The 19,030-nt window shown below is 35.9% G+C and overlaps 2 protein-coding genes across 3 annotated transcripts; one reads left to right on the top strand and one right to left on the bottom strand.

Annotated features, from left to right (window-relative positions):
- Positions 1-1,439: 1,439 nt before the first annotated feature.
- LOC120156585 (polyprotein of EF-Ts, chloroplastic-like) lies at positions 1,440-6,442 on the top strand. 2 transcript variants are annotated; one of them, XM_039167884.1, is made up of 5 exons: positions 1,440-1,591; positions 2,503-4,136; positions 4,280-4,657; positions 4,780-5,491; positions 5,581-6,442. In XM_039167884.1, the coding sequence occupies exons 2-5, from the start codon at positions 2,570-2,572 to the stop codon at positions 6,212-6,214; spliced, it is 3,291 nt and encodes a 1,096-aa protein (XP_039023815.1). In that variant the 5' UTR covers positions 1,440-1,591; positions 2,503-2,569; the 3' UTR covers positions 6,215-6,442. The 2 variants fall into 2 exon arrangements, with proteins under 2 accessions (XP_039023815.1, XP_039023814.1); XM_039167883.1 differs by having other exon boundaries at positions 4,777-5,491.
- A 498-nt stretch (positions 6,443-6,940) lies between these two features.
- LOC120156627 (rRNA N6-adenosine-methyltransferase METTL5-like) lies at positions 6,941-8,738 on the bottom strand. Its single transcript, XM_039167928.1, has 5 exons — positions 8,469-8,738; positions 8,104-8,372; positions 7,943-8,012; positions 7,683-7,731; positions 6,941-7,217 (listed from the first exon to the last, which is right to left on the bottom strand). The coding sequence occupies exons 1-5, from the start codon at positions 8,526-8,528 to the stop codon at positions 7,114-7,116; spliced, it is 552 nt and encodes a 183-aa protein (XP_039023859.1). The 5' UTR covers positions 8,529-8,738; the 3' UTR covers positions 6,941-7,113.
- Between the last annotated feature and the right edge of the window lie 10,292 nt (positions 8,739-19,030).

The following is a 19,030-nucleotide window of genomic DNA, read 5'->3' as shown; positions in this document are numbered from 1 at the left end:
TTATATATATATTAAATGATTCATATTATAAAAAGTTAAAACACGAAATATATACTTATATTATTGATAATATTCTAATATCGACCGACTCTATGATCTTTCCTTGTTTGAAAAAACTTTGAGATACATTATATAATGTACGATATGTAGTTGCAGTATTACGAAAGGTATGAGGTCATGAGTCCTACGAAATGCAAATATAACGCAAAATTTGTTGGAAAATAATTCTGCTCATGCCTTTACATTCTTAGTTTATTATTGATGAATGAGTGAATGGAGAATTTGGTTTCTGTTGCAGCTGCCTAACCCTAAAAACTTGTTTTTTAAGGTACAAAAGAAAAAGTCTATTTTAGCTAGCTACCTTGCTTGCATGCATGCATGTGGCCAATTACCAATAATATATATATACATATAATATAATACCTTTTATGAGATCATCTTCGACTTCTGCAGCTCTTTGCTGCGTCCTAGTTTATTCTATAAAGGAGAACAAAATATTTATACTAGGAGGTGTGAATTTTTAAAATAAGAAAATATTATGAAATTCTAAGAATATAAAATTATATCGTCAATAGAAAATATAAAATTCTTTAAATTATATAAAAATTTAAAAAATTTAGGAGATATCAACACCTCGTAGCACCCCTCGATCTGTCCATATTCTTCTATTTATATGGATGATAATCTTTTTGGTAAAGTACACAAATGATCTTCTATTATATGATGTTGTTTTATTGAGTCCTCCGATTATTAAAAGTTACAAAATGGTCACTCGGCTATTGATATGTTTCAAACAAGTCATTTTCCGTTAAAAAATTGACAATAGTCCGAGTTGGATGTTAACCTGCTGATTGAGATATGATAAAATATGATATTAGAATCTCCAACGACCATACAACTCAAATGGTTCTGGAATTAGATTTTATAATGTATTAGTTAACAGGTTAACGTCCAGCTTATACGATCGTTAATTTTTAATGAAAAAAGACGAGTTTGGAAAACATGAAGAGTCGTGTGACCATTTTGTAACTTTTAATTAGTCGAGGAACTCAACAGAACAATGCCCTATAGTCAGAGTATCATTTTGTTGCTTTTAATAGTCAGAGAACTCAACAAAATAACGTCTAATAGTCAGGGGACTATTTATGTACTTTACCCTAATTTTTTAAGGCCTTTCACATGTAATATTTCTCAAACAATTTGGATTATTTCATCGTATATATCTAAGGGTAAAATTTAAGGGCCAAGCCGATTCGGTATCTAATACAAAAGCTATGGGTTATTGTCTTTGGTCCAAACCAGTGCAAGTCCATCTTAACCAATCAAATAACTAAAGGATGAGAATAAATCTTGTAGGCAAGATGAGCCCATAGTCTTCATCGTATTTATTTTATTTTTATTTTTTTATTTTTTTATTTTTTTATTTTTTTTATTTTATATCCATGAAGGTAAACCAAAGATAAGGATTTAAAGCCCCACCTTTCGTTCTACTTCTTCTGAGGAACAGCCCCCTATCACCAAAGCAACACCTTGCGTTTTCAGTTCATTCTCAAACCTTTTTTTTTCCCAGAAAACTTTTTCTCTGAAAAAGGTATAATTTTTACTTGATTACAAGCTAATGGGTCATTGTTTTTCAAGTAACGTTTTCATTTCCTCCCACTTATGAATTCTGGGTTGTTATTAATCTTCCATTTTATTTTCAATTCTCTTTAGTTAGAGTCATGCCATGTTTGAAATTTTATGGTATTCTGGTAATGAAATATGCTCTGTTTGTTTTATTTAATTGGGAAGGAAATGTTGGGTTTTTGTCTGTGAGTGGAAATTTCTAACTTTAACTGTGGCATTAAGCTAGAATTTGGTTAGTTTTCATCCAAGTATCTTATTGGTTGTTTATATAAGAATTGCTTATTGATAACTGATAAGTGCTTACCTTTTGCTCGGTCCGAGAATGTTGTTCGAATGCACAATGTTTATCCAAGTATCTTATTGGTTGTTTATATAAGAATTATTTCTTTTCTTTTCTTTGATTTTTTTTTTGTAGCTGATTTTATTAGCTTAATTTGAATATAAAGATTTTTCCCAGCAATTAGAACAGTTAGATGATTGATGGCGAGTTATCCCGATGTTTCGGCTTTGAATTTGTTGTTTTGGCCAAGTAGGCAGAGAACTATTTGTTTGAGAATTAAGCTATTTGAAATTTTGAATCCTCTGTGATTTGTGAAATATATGAAATAAACACGGATTATCAGCTAAATCCACATGTTTTCGAGTTCGGAACTTAATGTATTTTCTGAAAGCAGCTAATGTATGCGAACAACCAAGTTCGACTGGCATATCGGGATCTTAGTTGAACGTGAAACTTAGATTTGCACGACAAATTTAATCATCGGAAAAAAGTGTTATTGATTCTTTTGATGCTATCCACATTGGTTTGAGCATGATCGGTGCTTGGACATATCATGCCTTATCACAAATTTGAGCCCATCATTCATGTTCTTGCAGGTGAAGATACAAATGAAACCCTTATTTTAGAGTAGGGTGTACTTTAAACTTTTTCATTCAAGTCAGCATGACTCCCGTGATCCCATTTTCCGTTAGCAACATCACATTCGTTCCTGGAGCTGCATGTACAGTACGGAAGAACACTAGTTTAACAAGATGCAGTTCATCAAGGAAAAACACACGACATGCTTTAGCCTCACAAAGATTCATCCTACCTCTATCAATCTCTGTTAGTCCATTTCAAAACTACGGGATGGGGCATGCCTTGCATGGAAAACGGGGAATTCGTTTATCAGCCACTGGGACTGACGTAGCAGTGGAGGAATCGGGTTCTTCTGTGACGAAAGTTTCCGATGAAGGATCAGAAACACAAGCGGATGCAGTTGAAACAAGCGAACAATCAACTAGCCAACCCGATTCTTCACCTGCTCCAGCTCAATCGAAACGAACAAGACCTGTGAGAAAAAGTGAGATGCCACCTGTAAAGAATGAGGAGCTTATTCCTGGTGCAATGTTTACTGGGAAAGTAAGATCGATCCAACCCTTTGGTGCTTTTGTTGACATTGGAGCTTTCACGGAAGGACTGGTGCATGTTTCCCAGTTGAGCGATAGCTTTGTTAAGGATGTTGCAAGTGTTGTTTCTGTTGGGCAAGAGGTGAAGGTGAGGTTAGTTGAAGTAAACAATGAGAGCGGGAGGATCTCTCTTTCCATGCGTGAAAACAATGATGCTGGTAAGCGCCAGCCACGGAAAGATGGTCCTGCCACTACTGATAGGGAAAGGTCTCCAAGGAAGAATACTTCCAGGTCCAGCCAAAAAAGGGATGTGAAAAGCTCAAAATTCATCAAGGGACAAGAGTTGGATGGCACAGTGAAGAATTTAGCTAGGTCTGGCGCATTCATATCTCTTCCTGAGGGAGAAGAAGGATTCTTGCCCCACGAAGAAGAATCTGATGACGGACTTATGAGCATGATGGGGAACTCATCGCTGCAAATTGGACAAGAAGTCAAAGTTCGTGTTTTGCGCATCACAAGAGGATCAGTAACCTTGACGATGAAAAAAGAAGAGGATTATGACAAGTTGGACTCACAGGTTAGCCAAGGTGTGGTGTATACTGCAACAAATCCCTTTATGCTGGCTTTTCGTCAGAACAAGGAGATTGCTGCATTTTTGGATCAGAGAGAAAAGTCAGAGAAATTAGAGGTTCAACCAGCAGTGGTTGATGAGGAGACAACCACTGCCTCTACTGCAGCAGATGAAATGGTTGAAAAGGAAACAGATACAGTAGTTGATATTGAAAACAAGGACGAGGAAACCACGGAGAAGGAAAAAGATGACGGCATTGAAGCTTTGTCTCCGGCAAGCAGTGCGGAAGTTCCATTAGTGGATGTGGTCGAAACCGATGAAACAGCTGGATCATCTGGTGAAGTCGTTGATCAAGTGAAATCTGAAAATTCAGTTGATGCAGATTCTGCAGCAAAAGATGTAGTACAAGCGGAAGTACCCTTAGCTGAGGATCAAACTCCGGCTGCTGCATCTGTTCAAGATGAAGAAGTTGAAGCTATTCCGGATGAAAAAGGCAGTGTTGCCAGCACAGACGTACAACCAGATCTTGCTGATACCAAAGATGCCGAAGGTACGATAATCATGACACTGATAGCAAACCTATTTTTGAGGATTTCATACCAATGACTTGTGTTGTGTTTTTGTGAAGAAAAAATAGTCAAGAGAAAAAGGGGATATGATCTATTACTATTTCCTATTGCTAATTTTGTGCAGATACAGTGGAAAACAATGCAAGTCCTGATCCGTCTCAAGAATCGCCTGATGATCAGATTAAGTCTTCGGGAAGTGAAGCAGTTGAAGAAAAAGAAAATCAATCTGAGGATACCAAGGAAGAAGTGCAGATAGAGACACCATTTTCTCCTGATCCCTCTCAAGAATCGACTGATAATCAGATTAAGTCTTCTGGAAGTGAAGCAGTTGAAGAAGAGAATCCATCTGAGGATACCAAGGAGGAAGATCAGATAGAGACACCAGTTTCTGAGGGCGAAACTACTCCTTCTTCGGAAGTTGAAGCTGCAGACCCTGCACCTCAAAAGAACAATGAGGTTACCGATTCAAACGGCTCTACGCCGAAAGATAATGAGACTAAAGGTTTGTACTTCATTCATTTTGGCAGTTTTTATACATATTAAATGTGTCTTACAAACTTTTGAATTGAACTCTAATACGAAATGGGAACTTTTGAAACATTGATTTGTATGCATGAACAGCAGCAACTATATCACCAGCTTTAGTAAAGCAGCTCCGGGAAGAAACAGGAGCAGGAATGATGGATTGCAAGAAAGCACTCTCGGAGACCGGAGGGGATATCGTTAAAGCTCAGGAATTTCTCCGCAAGAAAGGCTTGGCAAGTGCAGATAAAAAAGCCAGTCGAGCTACAGCTGAAGGAAGAATAGGTTCTTACATTCACGATAGCAGGATCGGTGTCCTAGTCGAGGTTAACTGCGAGACGGATTTTGTCTCACGGGGTGACATTTTTAAGGAGCTTGTCGATGATCTTGCCATGCAGGTCGCTGCTTTCCCTCAGGTACAATATCTCGTTCCAGAAGACGTCCCTGAGGAGATTGTAAGCAAGGAAAAAGAAATAGAGATGCAAAAGGAAGATCTCTTATCGAAACCAGAGCAAATTAGATCGAAGATTGTTGACGGACGGATACGGAAGGGGCTTGAAGAGTTGTCTTTACTTGAGCAGCCCTATATTAAGAATGATAAGATGGTGGTGAAAGATTGGGTAAAGCAGACTATTGCAACCATTGGAGAAAATATAAAAGTGAAAAGGTTTGTGAGGTTCAATCTTGGAGAGGGACTAGAGAAGAAAAGTCAGGATTTTGCTGCGGAAGTGGCCGCCCAAACTGCCGCGAAACCCGTCTCTACTGCTGGAAAAGAGCATTCGACTCCTGTGGAAGTCAAGGAAACCGATGAGAAGTAAGTGGTGGTTTTCCGTGGGTTCTCATTTGTTACTAATACAATGTCATTTCTTTCACGGTTTATATACACCCATTTCTCTTTTGCAGACCAAAAGTGGCAGTCTCCGCCGCACTTGTCAAACGACTACGTGAAGAAACAGGAGCCAGGATGATGGACTGCAAGAAAGCACTGGCTGAAACTGGAGGTGATATCGAGAAGGCTCAGGAATACCTTAGAAAGAAAGGCCTTTCAACTGCTGACAAGAAATCCAGCCGGCTTGCTGCTGAAGGCCGAATTGGTGCCTACATTCACGACTCGAGGATCGGTGTCCTAATCGAAGTCAACTGCGAGACTGACTTTGTTGGTAGAAGTGAAAAGTTCAAAGAGTTGGTCGATGACCTAGCAATGCAAGTTGTGGCTTGTCCACAGGTGCAGTTTGTATCCATCGAAGACATTCCGGAGAGCATCGTGAATAAAGAAAAAGAGCTCGAGATGCAAAGAGATGACCTCGCGTCAAAACCAGAGAACATCAGAGAGAAAATCGTTGGAGGGAGGGTCTCAAAGAGGCTCGGAGAGCTTGCCCTATTGGAACAGCCCTTCGTCAAGGATGACAGTCTGTTGGTTAAAGACTTGGTAAAGCAAACTGTCGCAGCTCTCGGAGAGAACATAAAACTTCGAAGGTTTGTTCGGTTTACGCTTGGCGAGACAACTGGAGATACTAAAACGGAAACTGAAGCTTGAGAGCGGGAATCGTCAGAACTTCCATTGTCAAAAGTGTGAAGCGTTTTGAGTAATGGAGGTAGGAACTAATTTTGGACGAGAGGATAATCTGGTTTTTTTTTTTTGATGTGTTTAAGCAAAGTTTTCATTGTAGTGACCTTCATTTATATGCTTTTAAATGGCCATTAAAGGTTAGTCTTTGATTTTGTAATATGAAAATTGTTTCTTCTCCAATTTATTTTTGCAAAATGAGAACACTGAGAATAAAATCGAACCAAATTGTCATCTGTTCGGTCAAAAAGCCGACTTAACCGGTAAATTCCATGTATAACCTTTTTAGATATATATATATATTTATATATATAAGATTTACTCAAAATTAAACCAAATTAGAATTACCACTAACTTGTTACATAAACTGAATCAAATTAATTTGGGGTAAGGACCAGATACTCAATAAACTATAAGGTCACTTTTGTTTTATCATCAAGCATAAAAATATCAATTAAAACTTTTAAAAAATTTATCAATTCAATCCTTATTCAAAATAGTTTAATAAATTTAACCCTCAATATTTACAAATCATTTCAATTTAGTCCTTATTTTAATTCTAAATAATTTAATAAATTTAATCTCTCAATAAAATGATGTGTTATGTTGTCCTTAATTTAAGGACTTTCAGACTAGGAAGCTGAAATATAGAGATTTGACCAAGTGTGTTAGATCAACATAGTAGCAAGTAAAACAATTAATTACTCTACAAGTATGGTCTTTAGCTGGACTTCGATGATTGATCGTCTTTTCCGGACTGTGTTTGGGGACGAATCGCCATAGATCCACGGCGATATCCACCGCCTTTTTCTTGTGGAATTTGTATGGTTTAGAGACGTCAAAACGGAGCTGGAGACAAAACGGATTCATCACAACAGTTGAACCTTCACTGCTACAAATAGAAAATCCATGTCAATGCCCTTCTTTCGAGTTCCGAATGGAGGATTCATCACAACAGTATCAACAATTTGACCAAAAAACGGAGTTAAAGCATGAGACGAAGACAGAAATCACAACTTAAGACTGAAGAAATGCTTGGCAGAACATCCGTTTTAACATACATATTATTTTAAACTTAAAACTTTCCTACTATGTTTCTCTTGATTGATTCAGTACACGTGGCATAGTTTCCAGAAAGTAACAAACACATTCAATTTATAGTGCATCTTTGACATAAATATATGTTGAAGTAGGAGAAGAAACAAGTTGAATTATTGTTGGAGCAAATCAGCCATGTGCACCCAAATTAGTCCAATGTGCAAGACAAACACCATTGCCTGCAAACTAACCATTGATTCCGTAGCTTAAAGAGGATAGCTTGTCCATATCAATATCAGAATGAACCGTAATTTTTCGGGGAAAATCAAATATCAAGATTATGTTACAGTTCCAAAGACAGAGAGATAGAAAGGGAAAGGGAAGGGAAGGAAACTGTTACCTCTCCATCCTAGGTTACTGATGTCGCACTGAATAAAATCCATGTCTAACTGCAGTTCAATTACGAAAGCAAACACAAGGAAGACATCACGAAACATGCGAATTACTAAGCAAATAACACAAAATTAACTAGCAAATATTAACAACTAAACTCATAGATAAAAAGGTAAAAGAAAAACAGATGTTAAAATAATTGACTTGGACCAATAAAATCTCTAGAATTAACACTATTACATCAAAATCAACAAAAAGGAAAAGCACCTCAAGATCTTCTGCATTCGTAGAAGCTATTTCAAGAGATTGAGAATCGATATCAATGCCAATAACCTGCCTATTCCAAAGAAAACAAAAACGCCAATACCAATGTCAAAAGCCCGCATTCAGTTCAAGGAATCAACAAATAGAAAATGGGGTTTACTTACTTAGCACCCAAGAGAGCAGCAGCAGCAGCAGCAGCCAGAGTGCCACATCCACAACCAAAATCCGCCACCACCTTATTGCTAATATCATCAAATGAATTCTCAGCCTTAAAAAAAACCCCAAAAACAAATAAACAAAAAGAGAATCTTAATACCCAACTAGCCAATAGCACGAGAAAATGAAGCCCCAAAAAGAGAAAAAAAAATGTTCTTTCGGTGTAAAGCAAGCGAGAAGCGATGTGAGGGCCAGTAGGATACTGTTCGAGCTCCACCTGCATTGAATAAATCATATAATCCACCACAAACTGATTCAATAGCTACTTCCATATGAACAAATTCTGAGTTTTCTTTAATGGGAAAGAGAAGACCTCTGGGTTTGAGAATTGTTGAAGATCACCCAAGAGGCTTTCTAGTTGTTTAGGCTTCATTTTTCTCTTTAATGGAATCCTCCTCCTCTAACAAATAAAAGTATATGCAAGAAGAATAGCAGATCCTGCTTGTTCCTGCTGATGCTGCTGCCTTGTTTCTTTAGTAAGCCAAGCACACCCCCTATGTTAAGGATATACTGGAATTCCAGGCTTTTGGTACAAATGCTAGGTTTCTAGAGGCTTTTGCTCTCTTTCTTTTTGGTGATGGAAGGGGAATTTAGCATCTTTGGATAACAGATTTTCTCAATTACGTGAATAAAATTATAACAAACTAAAGATCACAACTATTTTCAATCAAATTTTAATTTAATTTATAATTATATATTTTTTATAATATAAAAAGTAAATAATTTAAATGATAAGTTAGTCGACCATGTACTTCCATCAACTTAACGTTCAATTGGTGTAATATGTATAATTTGATGACGGCATAGTGGATCAAACATAAATATGATATTCTATACGCTTCATCTCTCTTACTTTTACATCATATTGTTCATCTAATATTTGGTTTAGGGTTTAGGGTTAGATTTTTATTTGGGTTTTACAGTCCAATGTCAAATTTGGAGTTCTTTTAATTCAAAGTAGCGTCGGGCTTTGATCCAGCTGCTCATGTCCCACATTTTTTTGGGCCATTTGTTTTTCTAATAATAATTTTCAAAACTCATTTTAAAAGAAAAATAATTCATTCAACGTATATTTTTCAAATTAAAGGAAAATAATATTAAATTATTTAATTTTCATTTCAAGTCAAAGTGGTTATGAAAATAATAATAGTGTAGAAATAATCTTCTGGTTACTTAAGTGTTTCTTATTTATTGGTACTAATTAATCAGTTAAATTAGCTCGATTAGTTGACTGATTTACTAATTAATATAATAGAGATCAGATCAATTTTGATTAAAGTTTTTTTTATTCACTCCATTGTAATTAATTTTTTTATTTAAATAATAAAAAAGGTTTTTATCGAAATTTAATTAATTTTTCAACGTATCAAGTGTGCCTCAGTAGTTAAAAAAGAGTATTGTTTTTCTTAAAAATTTTGGGTTCGAACTGTTGCATATGCATGATATATATACGTTATAAATAACTAAAAAATACTGAATAAAAATTACCTTATAATCACCTCAAATTATTTAAAAATAATATCTTTTTAAAAAAATGTTATAAAATTTCATACAACTAATTAAATTTTCAATAATTAATACTATCCGACTTTATCTGAATGCGCAGGACTCATGATGGTTCGGGCCACAGGTTGAACATGTCATTCTTGAGTTAGGGTGACATCATCTCGTAAACAATTATTTTTGACTATTTTCCTTTTATAAAAATATCGAAATAAAAAAATTATAATTAATAATTACCAGTGGGTCCTCTTTTGATTTTGGCGAATATAAAAAATAATAATAATAACAATACGAAATAATAGGAAGCGAAAACAAGGGCCTACCGCACTAGGCAGGCAGTACTGTCCAAAAACTTTAAGTCATTTTCTTAACATGAAAAGCCCAAAATAAAATAATAAGAATAAGAAAAAAGTATTTGTATTTTTTATATTTGCAGACCCTAATTTTGTGACCCACAAACCGCCTCTCTGACTTCTTTAATATTAAAATATTTTTTTAATTTTTTCTATGAAAAAAATACAAAGCAATTTGGCTTAAATATACAAAAGGTGTCAAATTTATGTCTATTTTTCAATTTAGTACCTAATGTTTATTTTATTTCAATTTGGTGCAAAAAATTTCATTATGTTACTCAAAATGGTTAGTTTCCTCTATTAAGCGACATGTGTCACAATCTTGTATTTTTTAAATTATTTTTTAAATATTAAAAATATTATTGTATTTATAAAAAAACTTATTTCTTTTAAATTACAAAAAGCCTCAAAATCCCTAAAATCTTCAAATCCTAACACTAAGTCGTCGCCGACGTAGTCATTGTCATCATCCTAGTTATAAGCCGTTGTAGTTGTTGTCAATTGGCCCTCGAAATCGCTTGGAATTGCGATTTTAATCCTAGAGTTCGCGGGTATAAAACGTCGATTCGACGGCAAAAGGGCGACGATAGGCATGTGTTTAGGGGTTGAAATGAAGGTTTTCAAAGATTTGGGTTTATTTTGAAATTTATCTGTGTTTTTTTAAATATAATTTTATTTTTTAAATTTATATAAAAAAAATTAAAATTATCAGATTGTGACTCGTATCACTTAACGGATAAAACTAACGGTTCGTCAGGGCTTTACCCATTTTGAGTAACAGAATGAAATGTTAGACACAAAACTGTAACAAAATAAATATTAGGCACTAAACTAAAAAAACGGACATAGATTGGGCGCATTTTATATATTTAACACAAGCAATTTCTATAAAAGTCTGATAATAAAATAAAATAATTGACGTTAACTTAATAAATTCGATATATTTTCATAAACTTATTCAATTAGAAAACTATATAAGGTGAAAAAAAATTAAGAATTAAAATAATATTAAAAAGTTCGATGATAAAAAATGCCATTAGATCTGATTTAAATTTTATTATATATAAACCATATCCTAAATTTATTATTATCTATGAATAAATATATTATAACTATTATTCTCTCATATTTTATAATAATTATGATCAGATGTGCATAACATTTTAAAACATTCATAGTAATTAACGTATGTAATTCTTTAGTACATGAATCGATGGCATTGGAAGGATTGTGTTAATGAATGGAGGAATTTTACGCAACAACTAAGAAGTGCAAAACTCCTCCATGTCAAATTACTGTATTCATCGAAACATTGGATCATGTTGACTCCCGAGTCTTGAACTTGGATTGTTGAGTTCCTCCCAATAACTTCAAAAAACGTCAACGTTCAGTTTGACAAATTGTGGTGTGATGTTATCAAATCAACAACTACGGCTAATATTTTATTTAAAATGCGTAACCAAAATTCCACTCATCTGATTGTGATGTATTCCCATGATTGAATTCATTTCCAACATGCTTTGCTTATAAGTGATCCAAAAACAAAAGACGGAAATTCTTCCACACGTTTAGATATGTTTTGATTCGGCAAAACTTTCGAGATAATGTTCCGGAAGAAATTAATTCACGAGATAATGCACTCTCAATATTAATTGCTCAAATAGGGTGAAATCTACATTGTTGGTCGTAGGTCGCCATGCCTTCCGGGAGAGTTACGAGATATTGCATGTGCCATGCACGTCCCAACACGTTGGGCATCCGAGGCCATCCGACCGAGCTATGCGAGAGCATCCGAGGCCATCCGAGCGAGCTATGCGAGGGCAGCCGAGCGAGCTATGCGAGGGCATCCGAGCGAGTGAGCAAGGGTAGGTCACCCGGAGTGCATGGCAACCTACAAGGTCGCCTGGAGAGCATGGCGACCTACAAGGTCGCCCGGAGGACATGGCGACCTATGTGTTGGGACGTGCATGTGTCATGCAACACGTTCATTCTCTCTGTGAGTTCGCCGGGAAGCTGGCCACGTAGTAGGTCGTCCGGAAGACATGAGGACCTACGGCCAACATTTCACCCTATTTGAGCAATTAATCTGGGAAGTACATTATCTCGTGAATTAATTTATTCCATAATATTATCTCGAAAGTTTTTTCGTTTAGATTCTATAAGGATATCTATTTATATAATTAACAGTCTATAACTTTCGTTTCATTAGTAACGATAAATTAACAGTCTATTATATATATAATGATGTATATATTATCATGGAGGCTGGAGAAAAGCTAATGTAGAAAGAAACAACCACTCGGTAATTATTATATTATATTTATAAAAAGCATAGAAATAATATATATTTCTTGTTTGGGGGTATAGAAAACATTATTGCTTAATGGGTGGTGAGGGAGAAAACAAAGCAAAGTGGGAATTTTTATCTCTAATTCATATATAAATAGACAAAATGAAAAGGAATAAAATAAAATAAAGTAGGTTGGTGTGAGAGTGTACATCGGGATCAGTATTTTAATAATTTAGTTAAAAAATATTAAAATAATTATTTTGAATAATTATTTCATACCAATAATGATTGATTGAATTATTTATGCACCACTGAGATATGCTTCAGAGTTCTTTATTATCGCCTTTTTTTTTTTTTGGCCTTTATGAACTTCAATACTTGATTAACACATAGATGCCTCAAGAAGAATATGCTAAATCGACATTAAAATTAATTTTAGTCTCTTTATTTTTTATAATTTAATTAATTATTTTTAGAATAATATTTTTAACTAAACAATTCATTCTTTTATAATTAAATTTTAACTCTCTCCTGATATAAATATTATTTTATTTATGTAAAATCTTAAATTTCATAAATACATAAATTAAATGATTTTATATACAAATATTGGAATTTTTTTGAAAGGAAATCATATAAACAGTATTTAATTTTATTAATGTGGTGTGGGATTAATTTATTAACTTGAATTTTTTCGACACGTGTCGTTGCCTTGGGAATTTCTTTTTGATGCATTAAAATTAAAGTATTTTAAGAAAAAACCCTAAAGGTTGTAGCGATCAATAGCCGTCCATGTCTTGTTGGTTGACACGCTTCTAAATTATTAGTGTTGATAACATCAAATACGGTGCCGTTTGATAATTAATTATTAGAAATTTCAGGTTACTCGAATTGTTTAAAGAGAAAATCGCCTCAGTGACCAAAAATGCCTTATAATATACGATTTTAACTAACTTTTTTTGGATTTGCCAAAATAACCAACAAAATCGCAACGCGAAATAAAAATCGCAACGCGATCCCCAGAATCGCAAATCAGTTTCCAAAATCGCAACGCGATTCTTGAAAATCGCAATGCGATAGTACAAATTCGCATTGCGATTTTACAGAATCGCAACGCGAATATAAAAATCGCAACGCGAACACATAAATCGCAACGCGTATCCGTAAATCGCAACGTGTATCCGTAAATCGCAACGCGTATCCGTAAATCGCAATGCGTATCCGTATATCGCAACGCGTATCCGTAAATCGCAACGACAATACGTAAAATCGCAACGCGTATCCGTAAATCGCAACGCGATTTTTAAAGCGCTATTATAATCGCTACGCGTATTTTATTTTCAAATTACAAAAACGAATATTAAGACAAAATCCCGTAATCGCAACTCATAACCTAAAACCTAAAATCACAACTCAGTCCCATCTCCATCTCTCACTCTCTACGGCGAAATCCGTCCCCATCTCCGAAGATTTCCGTCCCCATCTCCGACGAAATCCCTCACAACCATTCACGGTCAGAAATCCCTCACAATATTCAGAAATGGAAAATCAACCTCCGAGGGTTAGTTTTTTTAATTATTTTTATTTTGAAAATTTTGCATTATTGTAGGTTTTCATATTGAAACTGATGATAAGTTTACTGGTCATTTCAATAATAGATTAACCATTTCACTTAGATTTCATTTCGCGTTACGATTCTCTTGTTGCGATTTTCATTCGCGTTGCTATTCTCTCGTTGCGATTTTCAAGTTAGTATTTGTCTTTGTCTTTGTTCTGTCTTTTGGTTGAAGTAATGCAATCCATTCAAGTTTCAATTTGCAGAAGAGTCGCAACGAGATAAATGAAAATCGCAACGTGAAAATGACTATCTGCAACGAGAAAAATGAAAATCGCAATGAGAGAATCGCAACGCGAAATGAAAATCGCAACGAGAGAATCGCAACGCGAAACCAAAATCGCATTGCGATTTTCATTTCGCGTTGCGATTCTCTCGTTGCGATTTTCATTTCGCGTTGCGATTCTCTCGTTGCGATTTTCATTTCTCTCGTTGCGACAGTCATTCTCTCGTTGCGATTTTCATTTCAACCAAAAGACAAAACAGTGTTGCAAATTTTAGTTTCAAGAATAAACTACTACTTTTTATGTTTATTGTTTTTGGTATATCTTCACAGTGTAGTTTTTGGTATATCTAACTTGGTATGTTTATTGTTTTTGTAGAAATTTTTTTCGGCTTCATTGACATTAAGGAATAAAGTTAGCCTAGCCACTACAATTGCTTCGAAGCTTTTACCTGCACAAAGACAATTGTTTGAGGAAACCTGCTTCGGGCCATGGCTGAGAGTACAGCATCCGGGTGGAGATGCTAATTTGACCCATTTGTGGCTTCAGACCATGACATCAAATCTACCCGACAGTATACAACGTGGTGAGGAAGAGATATGGTTTCATTTTCCACCAGCGTATACTTGTTTTGGGCGGAAGGAGTTCTGCTTAATCACTGGTCTACGATTCGGACACGATGATGTAGGCCGGTACACTCGTCATATCGCCCCCCATCATGGTTATCCCGGGTTTTTTCCGGATGAGTCAATGGAGAAGCCGAACCTACACGTCGACGACCTGAAGAAATTGTTTAATAAGAAAGCTGGTTTCATTCGGATGGATGACGTCGATGTTGTCCGAGTATGCCTTCTACTACTTGTGTATGCCGGCTTTTTAGGCAGAGAGGCCAGACAACCTATTCCTCGGGAGCTAATAATATTGGTAGAGGACCTGAATGCATGGAATCTGTTTCTGTGGGGTTCGTATATATGGAAAGCTACCTGGACTAAGTTGTCTACTGCCTTTGATGACCGCAAAAGTTTGCGTGGCGATGGGTCGAAATACACTTTGTCAGGCTTTGTTTGGGCCTTTAAGGTAAGAATTTATATATAATGTTTCTAAAATTATAATTAATTATTTAACAATTACTAATTTTGTTATTATATTGTTTGTAGATTTGGATATTCGAGGCTTTCCCCAGCATGCGTACATATGCAATAAAAACGTCAAATGATATTCCCAGGGCTATTTCCTGGAAGAGGAAAACTCTGTTGGATTGGGAAGACTTAATACCATATGCGACAATAAATAATGTAAGTTAACACAAATACTTTCATATAATATAAACAAGTTATTAATAGTAAACGTTTAACTTTGTTTGAGTTTTTATATTGTTAGGAGGCCAACATTCCATTACAAAGACTGACACCCACGGAGGAAGAGCTTGCCACTGATTGGTGGCAAGCTAGTCAGAGTTTTTTTGATGGCACGGATGATGAGCAGCATCCACTTCCTCCAATTCGAGAGCCATCACCTCACCCAGAGCCATCACCCGATCGACCCGACTATACACCTCTAGAACGAGAGCCATCACCTATCCCGTCACATCATCGAGCCTCTTCTCCACCATCACCTCAGGCGACCGGTAAAGAGGCCACGACATTTATCTCCTTATTCTCCACCTCCACGGGATGAGTTACGTGATGAGGTCAATGCCTTGCATGAGGAGATCGGTACTCTACGCGATAACGATGGTGCATGGCGTGTGGAGGTGTCAACTTTACGTGGTGAGGTTGCCGCTCTACGTGAGATGATAGTATCGTTGCAGAATGAGGTTCATACTCTACGCAACGAGGTAAGTTTAAGATTTTCCATATTTAACTTAATGATAAATTTACTCGTAGTTTCACTTAGATTAGCCATTTCACTTAGATTGCTTAGTAAATTTATTCGGTTGCTACCAATTCTGCTAAACTGTGTATTCTTTAACACTGTGAAATAGTATTTGTCTTTGTTTTGTCTTTTGGTTGAAAGTAAATTTGTTCGGTTGCTGCCAATTCTGCTAAACTGTGTATTCTTTAACACTGTGAAATAGTATTTGTCTTTGTTTTGTCTTTTGATTGAAAGTAAATTTGTTCGGTTGCTGCCAATTCTGCTAAACTGTGTATTCTTTAACACTGTGAAATAGTATTTGTCTTTGTTTTGTCTTTTGGTTGAAAGTAAATTTGTTCGGTTGCTGCCAATTCTGCTAAACTGTGTATTCTTTAACACTGTGAAATAGTATTTGTCTTTGTTTTGTCTTTTGGTTGAAAGTAAATTTGTTCGGTTGCTGCCAATTCTGCTAAACTGTGTATTCTTTAACACTGTGAAATAGTATTTGTCTTTGTTTTGTCTTTTGATTGAAAGTAAATTTGTTCGGTTGCTGCCAATTCTGCTAAACTGTGTATTCTTTAACACTGTGAAATAGTATTTGTCTTTGTTTTGTCTTTTGGTTGAAAGTAAATTTGTTCGGTTGCTGCCAATTCTGCTAAACTGTGTATTCTTTAACACTGTGAAATAGTATTTGTCTTTGTTTTGTCTTTTGGTTGAAAGTAAATTTGTTCGGTTGCTGCCAATTCTGCTAAACTGTGTATTCTTTAACACTGTGAAATAGTATTTGTCTTTGTTTTGTCTTTTGGTTGAAGTAATGCAATACATTCAAGTTTCAATTTGCAGAAGAAGAAATAGTTTACTTTCGCAACACGAAACTTAAAATCGCAACGAGAGAATCGCAACGCAAAATGAAAATCGCAACAAAAGAATCGCAACGCGAAACCAAAATCGCAACGCGAAACCAAAATCGCATTGCGATTTTCATTTCGCGTTGCGATTCTCTCGTTGCGATTTTCATTTCGCATTGCGATTCTGTCGTTGCGATTTTCATTTCGCGTTGCGATTTTGGTTTCGCGTTGCGATTTTGGTTTCTCGTTGCGATTCTCATTTCGCGTTGCGATTTTAAGTTTCGTGTTGCGAAAGTAAACTATTTCTTCTTCTGCAAATTGAAACTTGAATGGATTGCATTACTTCAACCAATAGACAAAACAAAGACAAATACTAACTTCAGGGTATTAGTTTGAAACATATTTTTCTTTGTTATCTGATGCATTTTGTGAACTATGATAGAATAATGACTTGGGTGAATACAATGCAAGTTTGAAACATATTTGTCTTTGTTTTCACTGTTTAAATATCATGTCTGTTTATTTACTGATTTTTGTATTTAATTATTTAGTTGCCTGATAGAGTGGATGCTTTACGTCAGGTTATACTTGCACGACGGAGTTCACGCATCAGACAGCGTGCACGTGCTATTAAGTCTCCGTACACCCCAATAGTGCGAAGACACCGCAAGAAGAAGCCCGACTCGCCTGTCATCCCTCAAGAGTCCACTCCTATCGTTGAAGAGGCCCCCCCTATCATTCCTCGAGAGTCCCCTCCCACCGTTCAAGAGGCCACTGTCATCATTGAAGAGGTCCCTCCCACCATTCAAGAGCCCGATTCACATGGCGTCATATGTAGGCTTCTTGAGAAACCCTCTGACGTGCCGGACATGATGGATTCAAGTTGGCTCTTGTATGAGTTACCGGCCAGTACCATACCGGTATCTGAAGAGGAGAGGGAACAACTATCGGACACAATTCTGGATAACACCCTTTGGGCTAAGACCGCAGTTGATTTTTATCTACATGAGCGGAGCCAGGGGTGTTTCACTGACATATGCAAGCTCACTGATGATATCTATTTGTTGCTTGATCGGTCTTGGTGGGCGTTTTATTAGGGGTCGAAGACAATGGCTATTTCGATGGGGGGTAAGTCTTATATTTTTCTTATATTTCAATTTGATTAATTTTTTTTAAATTTATGTAAGTCACTAATATATGTCTTTTTTTGTAAAACAGCATATCGATGCGTGGGTGACACGTCTTCTAATAATAAGAAAACTTAAGAAAAATAAAATACGATATACAATTATGCCGACGTCTTTTAACGCCGTTCACTGAAGAATGCACGAGATGAATCATTTGATTTGGGCAATGGACAAGCTAAACTTTATCCTGCATGGTGGGAGGTCGATAAGGTTAGTATTTATTTTAGATTGAGTTTAAAGGTTTTATGAAATAAGTGCGCAAATGAATGAATTATTACTTATGATTGCAGGTGTTTATCCCTGTTTTGGAACGTAAACATTGGATTCTCGTCGAGCTTCAGCTCCCATCCCTTAAGACATAGTGTATGACAGCATGATAAATTACATATCATTGGCTGATTTAAGAGATGTTATTAAGGGATGGAGCTCTCATTTGGCTAAATTCTTGGATGCGATCAATTATTGGACTCGTTCTGGAAACAAGAAGCCAAAGAAGCTCAATATTACAGTTATTAGAGACGAGACCGCGCCACAACAAACGAGCGGAGCCATAGGAGATTGTGGTCCTCTCGTATGCTTGGCGTTGGAGCGTTTGACGACGGGAAGCACCAAGTATCTACCTCCCACCGATAGAGATAGAGCTGCAGTAGGCTTGTGGTTTCGGCATTATATGGCTAAATCGATATATACGAGACGCTGCCTACCTGCATCCGTGTTATAAAAATGTCCATAAACAATTGGTAAGTTTATAGACTTTTGGTTTGAAAATGTTTGGTTAAGTACCTAGAATTCAATAATTTGCTGTTTGTAGGTTTTAGATGTGTAGAAAGTGTTGTTTGAGCAAATGTTTGGTTTCTGCAGGTTAATCTCAGAAGTGAACTGCGTGAAATGATGTATGGCTGCAAAAGTTGATTCAATAGTTTAATTGATTGTTTTTTGATTGTTTAATTGATTTGTAAAAATTGATTCAATAGTAGATGATCGGAAATAAGAATTATTGC

This window comes from Hibiscus syriacus, unplaced genomic scaffold, assembly GCF_006381635.1.
Source record: "Hibiscus syriacus cultivar Baekdansim isolate YM2019G1 unplaced genomic scaffold, ASM638163v2 tig00111234_pilon, whole genome shotgun sequence".
In the NCBI taxonomy this organism is placed as follows: domain Eukaryota; kingdom Viridiplantae; phylum Streptophyta; class Magnoliopsida; order Malvales; family Malvaceae; genus Hibiscus; species Hibiscus syriacus.
Note: the sequence above shows the minus strand (reverse complement) of the source record. Positions and strands in the feature narration are given on the sequence as shown.

Excerpts from the sequence above, each read along its gene's own strand:
- LOC120156585 (XM_039167883.1), top strand. The coding sequence starts at position 2,570 with ATGACTCCCGTGATCCCATTTTCCGTTAGCAACATCACATTCGTTCCT. Across the intron at positions 4,658-4,776 it reads GAAAGATAATGAGACTAAAG|CAGCAACTATATCACCAGCT; the intron begins GTTTGTACTTCA and ends ATGCATGAACAG. Across the intron at positions 5,492-5,580 it reads GTCAAGGAAACCGATGAGAA|ACCAAAAGTGGCAGTCTCCG; the intron begins GTAAGTGGTGGT and ends TCTCTTTTGCAG.
- LOC120156627 (XM_039167928.1), bottom strand. The coding sequence starts at position 8,528 with ATGAAGCCTAAACAACTAGAAAGCCTCTTGGGTGATCTTCAACAATTC. Across the intron at positions 8,373-8,468 it reads AACAATTCTCAAACCCAGAG|GTGGAGCTCGAACAGTATCC; the intron begins GTCTTCTCTTTC and ends TATTCAATGCAG. Across the intron at positions 7,732-7,942 it reads CGAATGCAGAAGATCTTGAG|TTAGACATGGATTTTATTCA; the intron begins GTGCTTTTCCTT and ends ATTGAACTGCAG.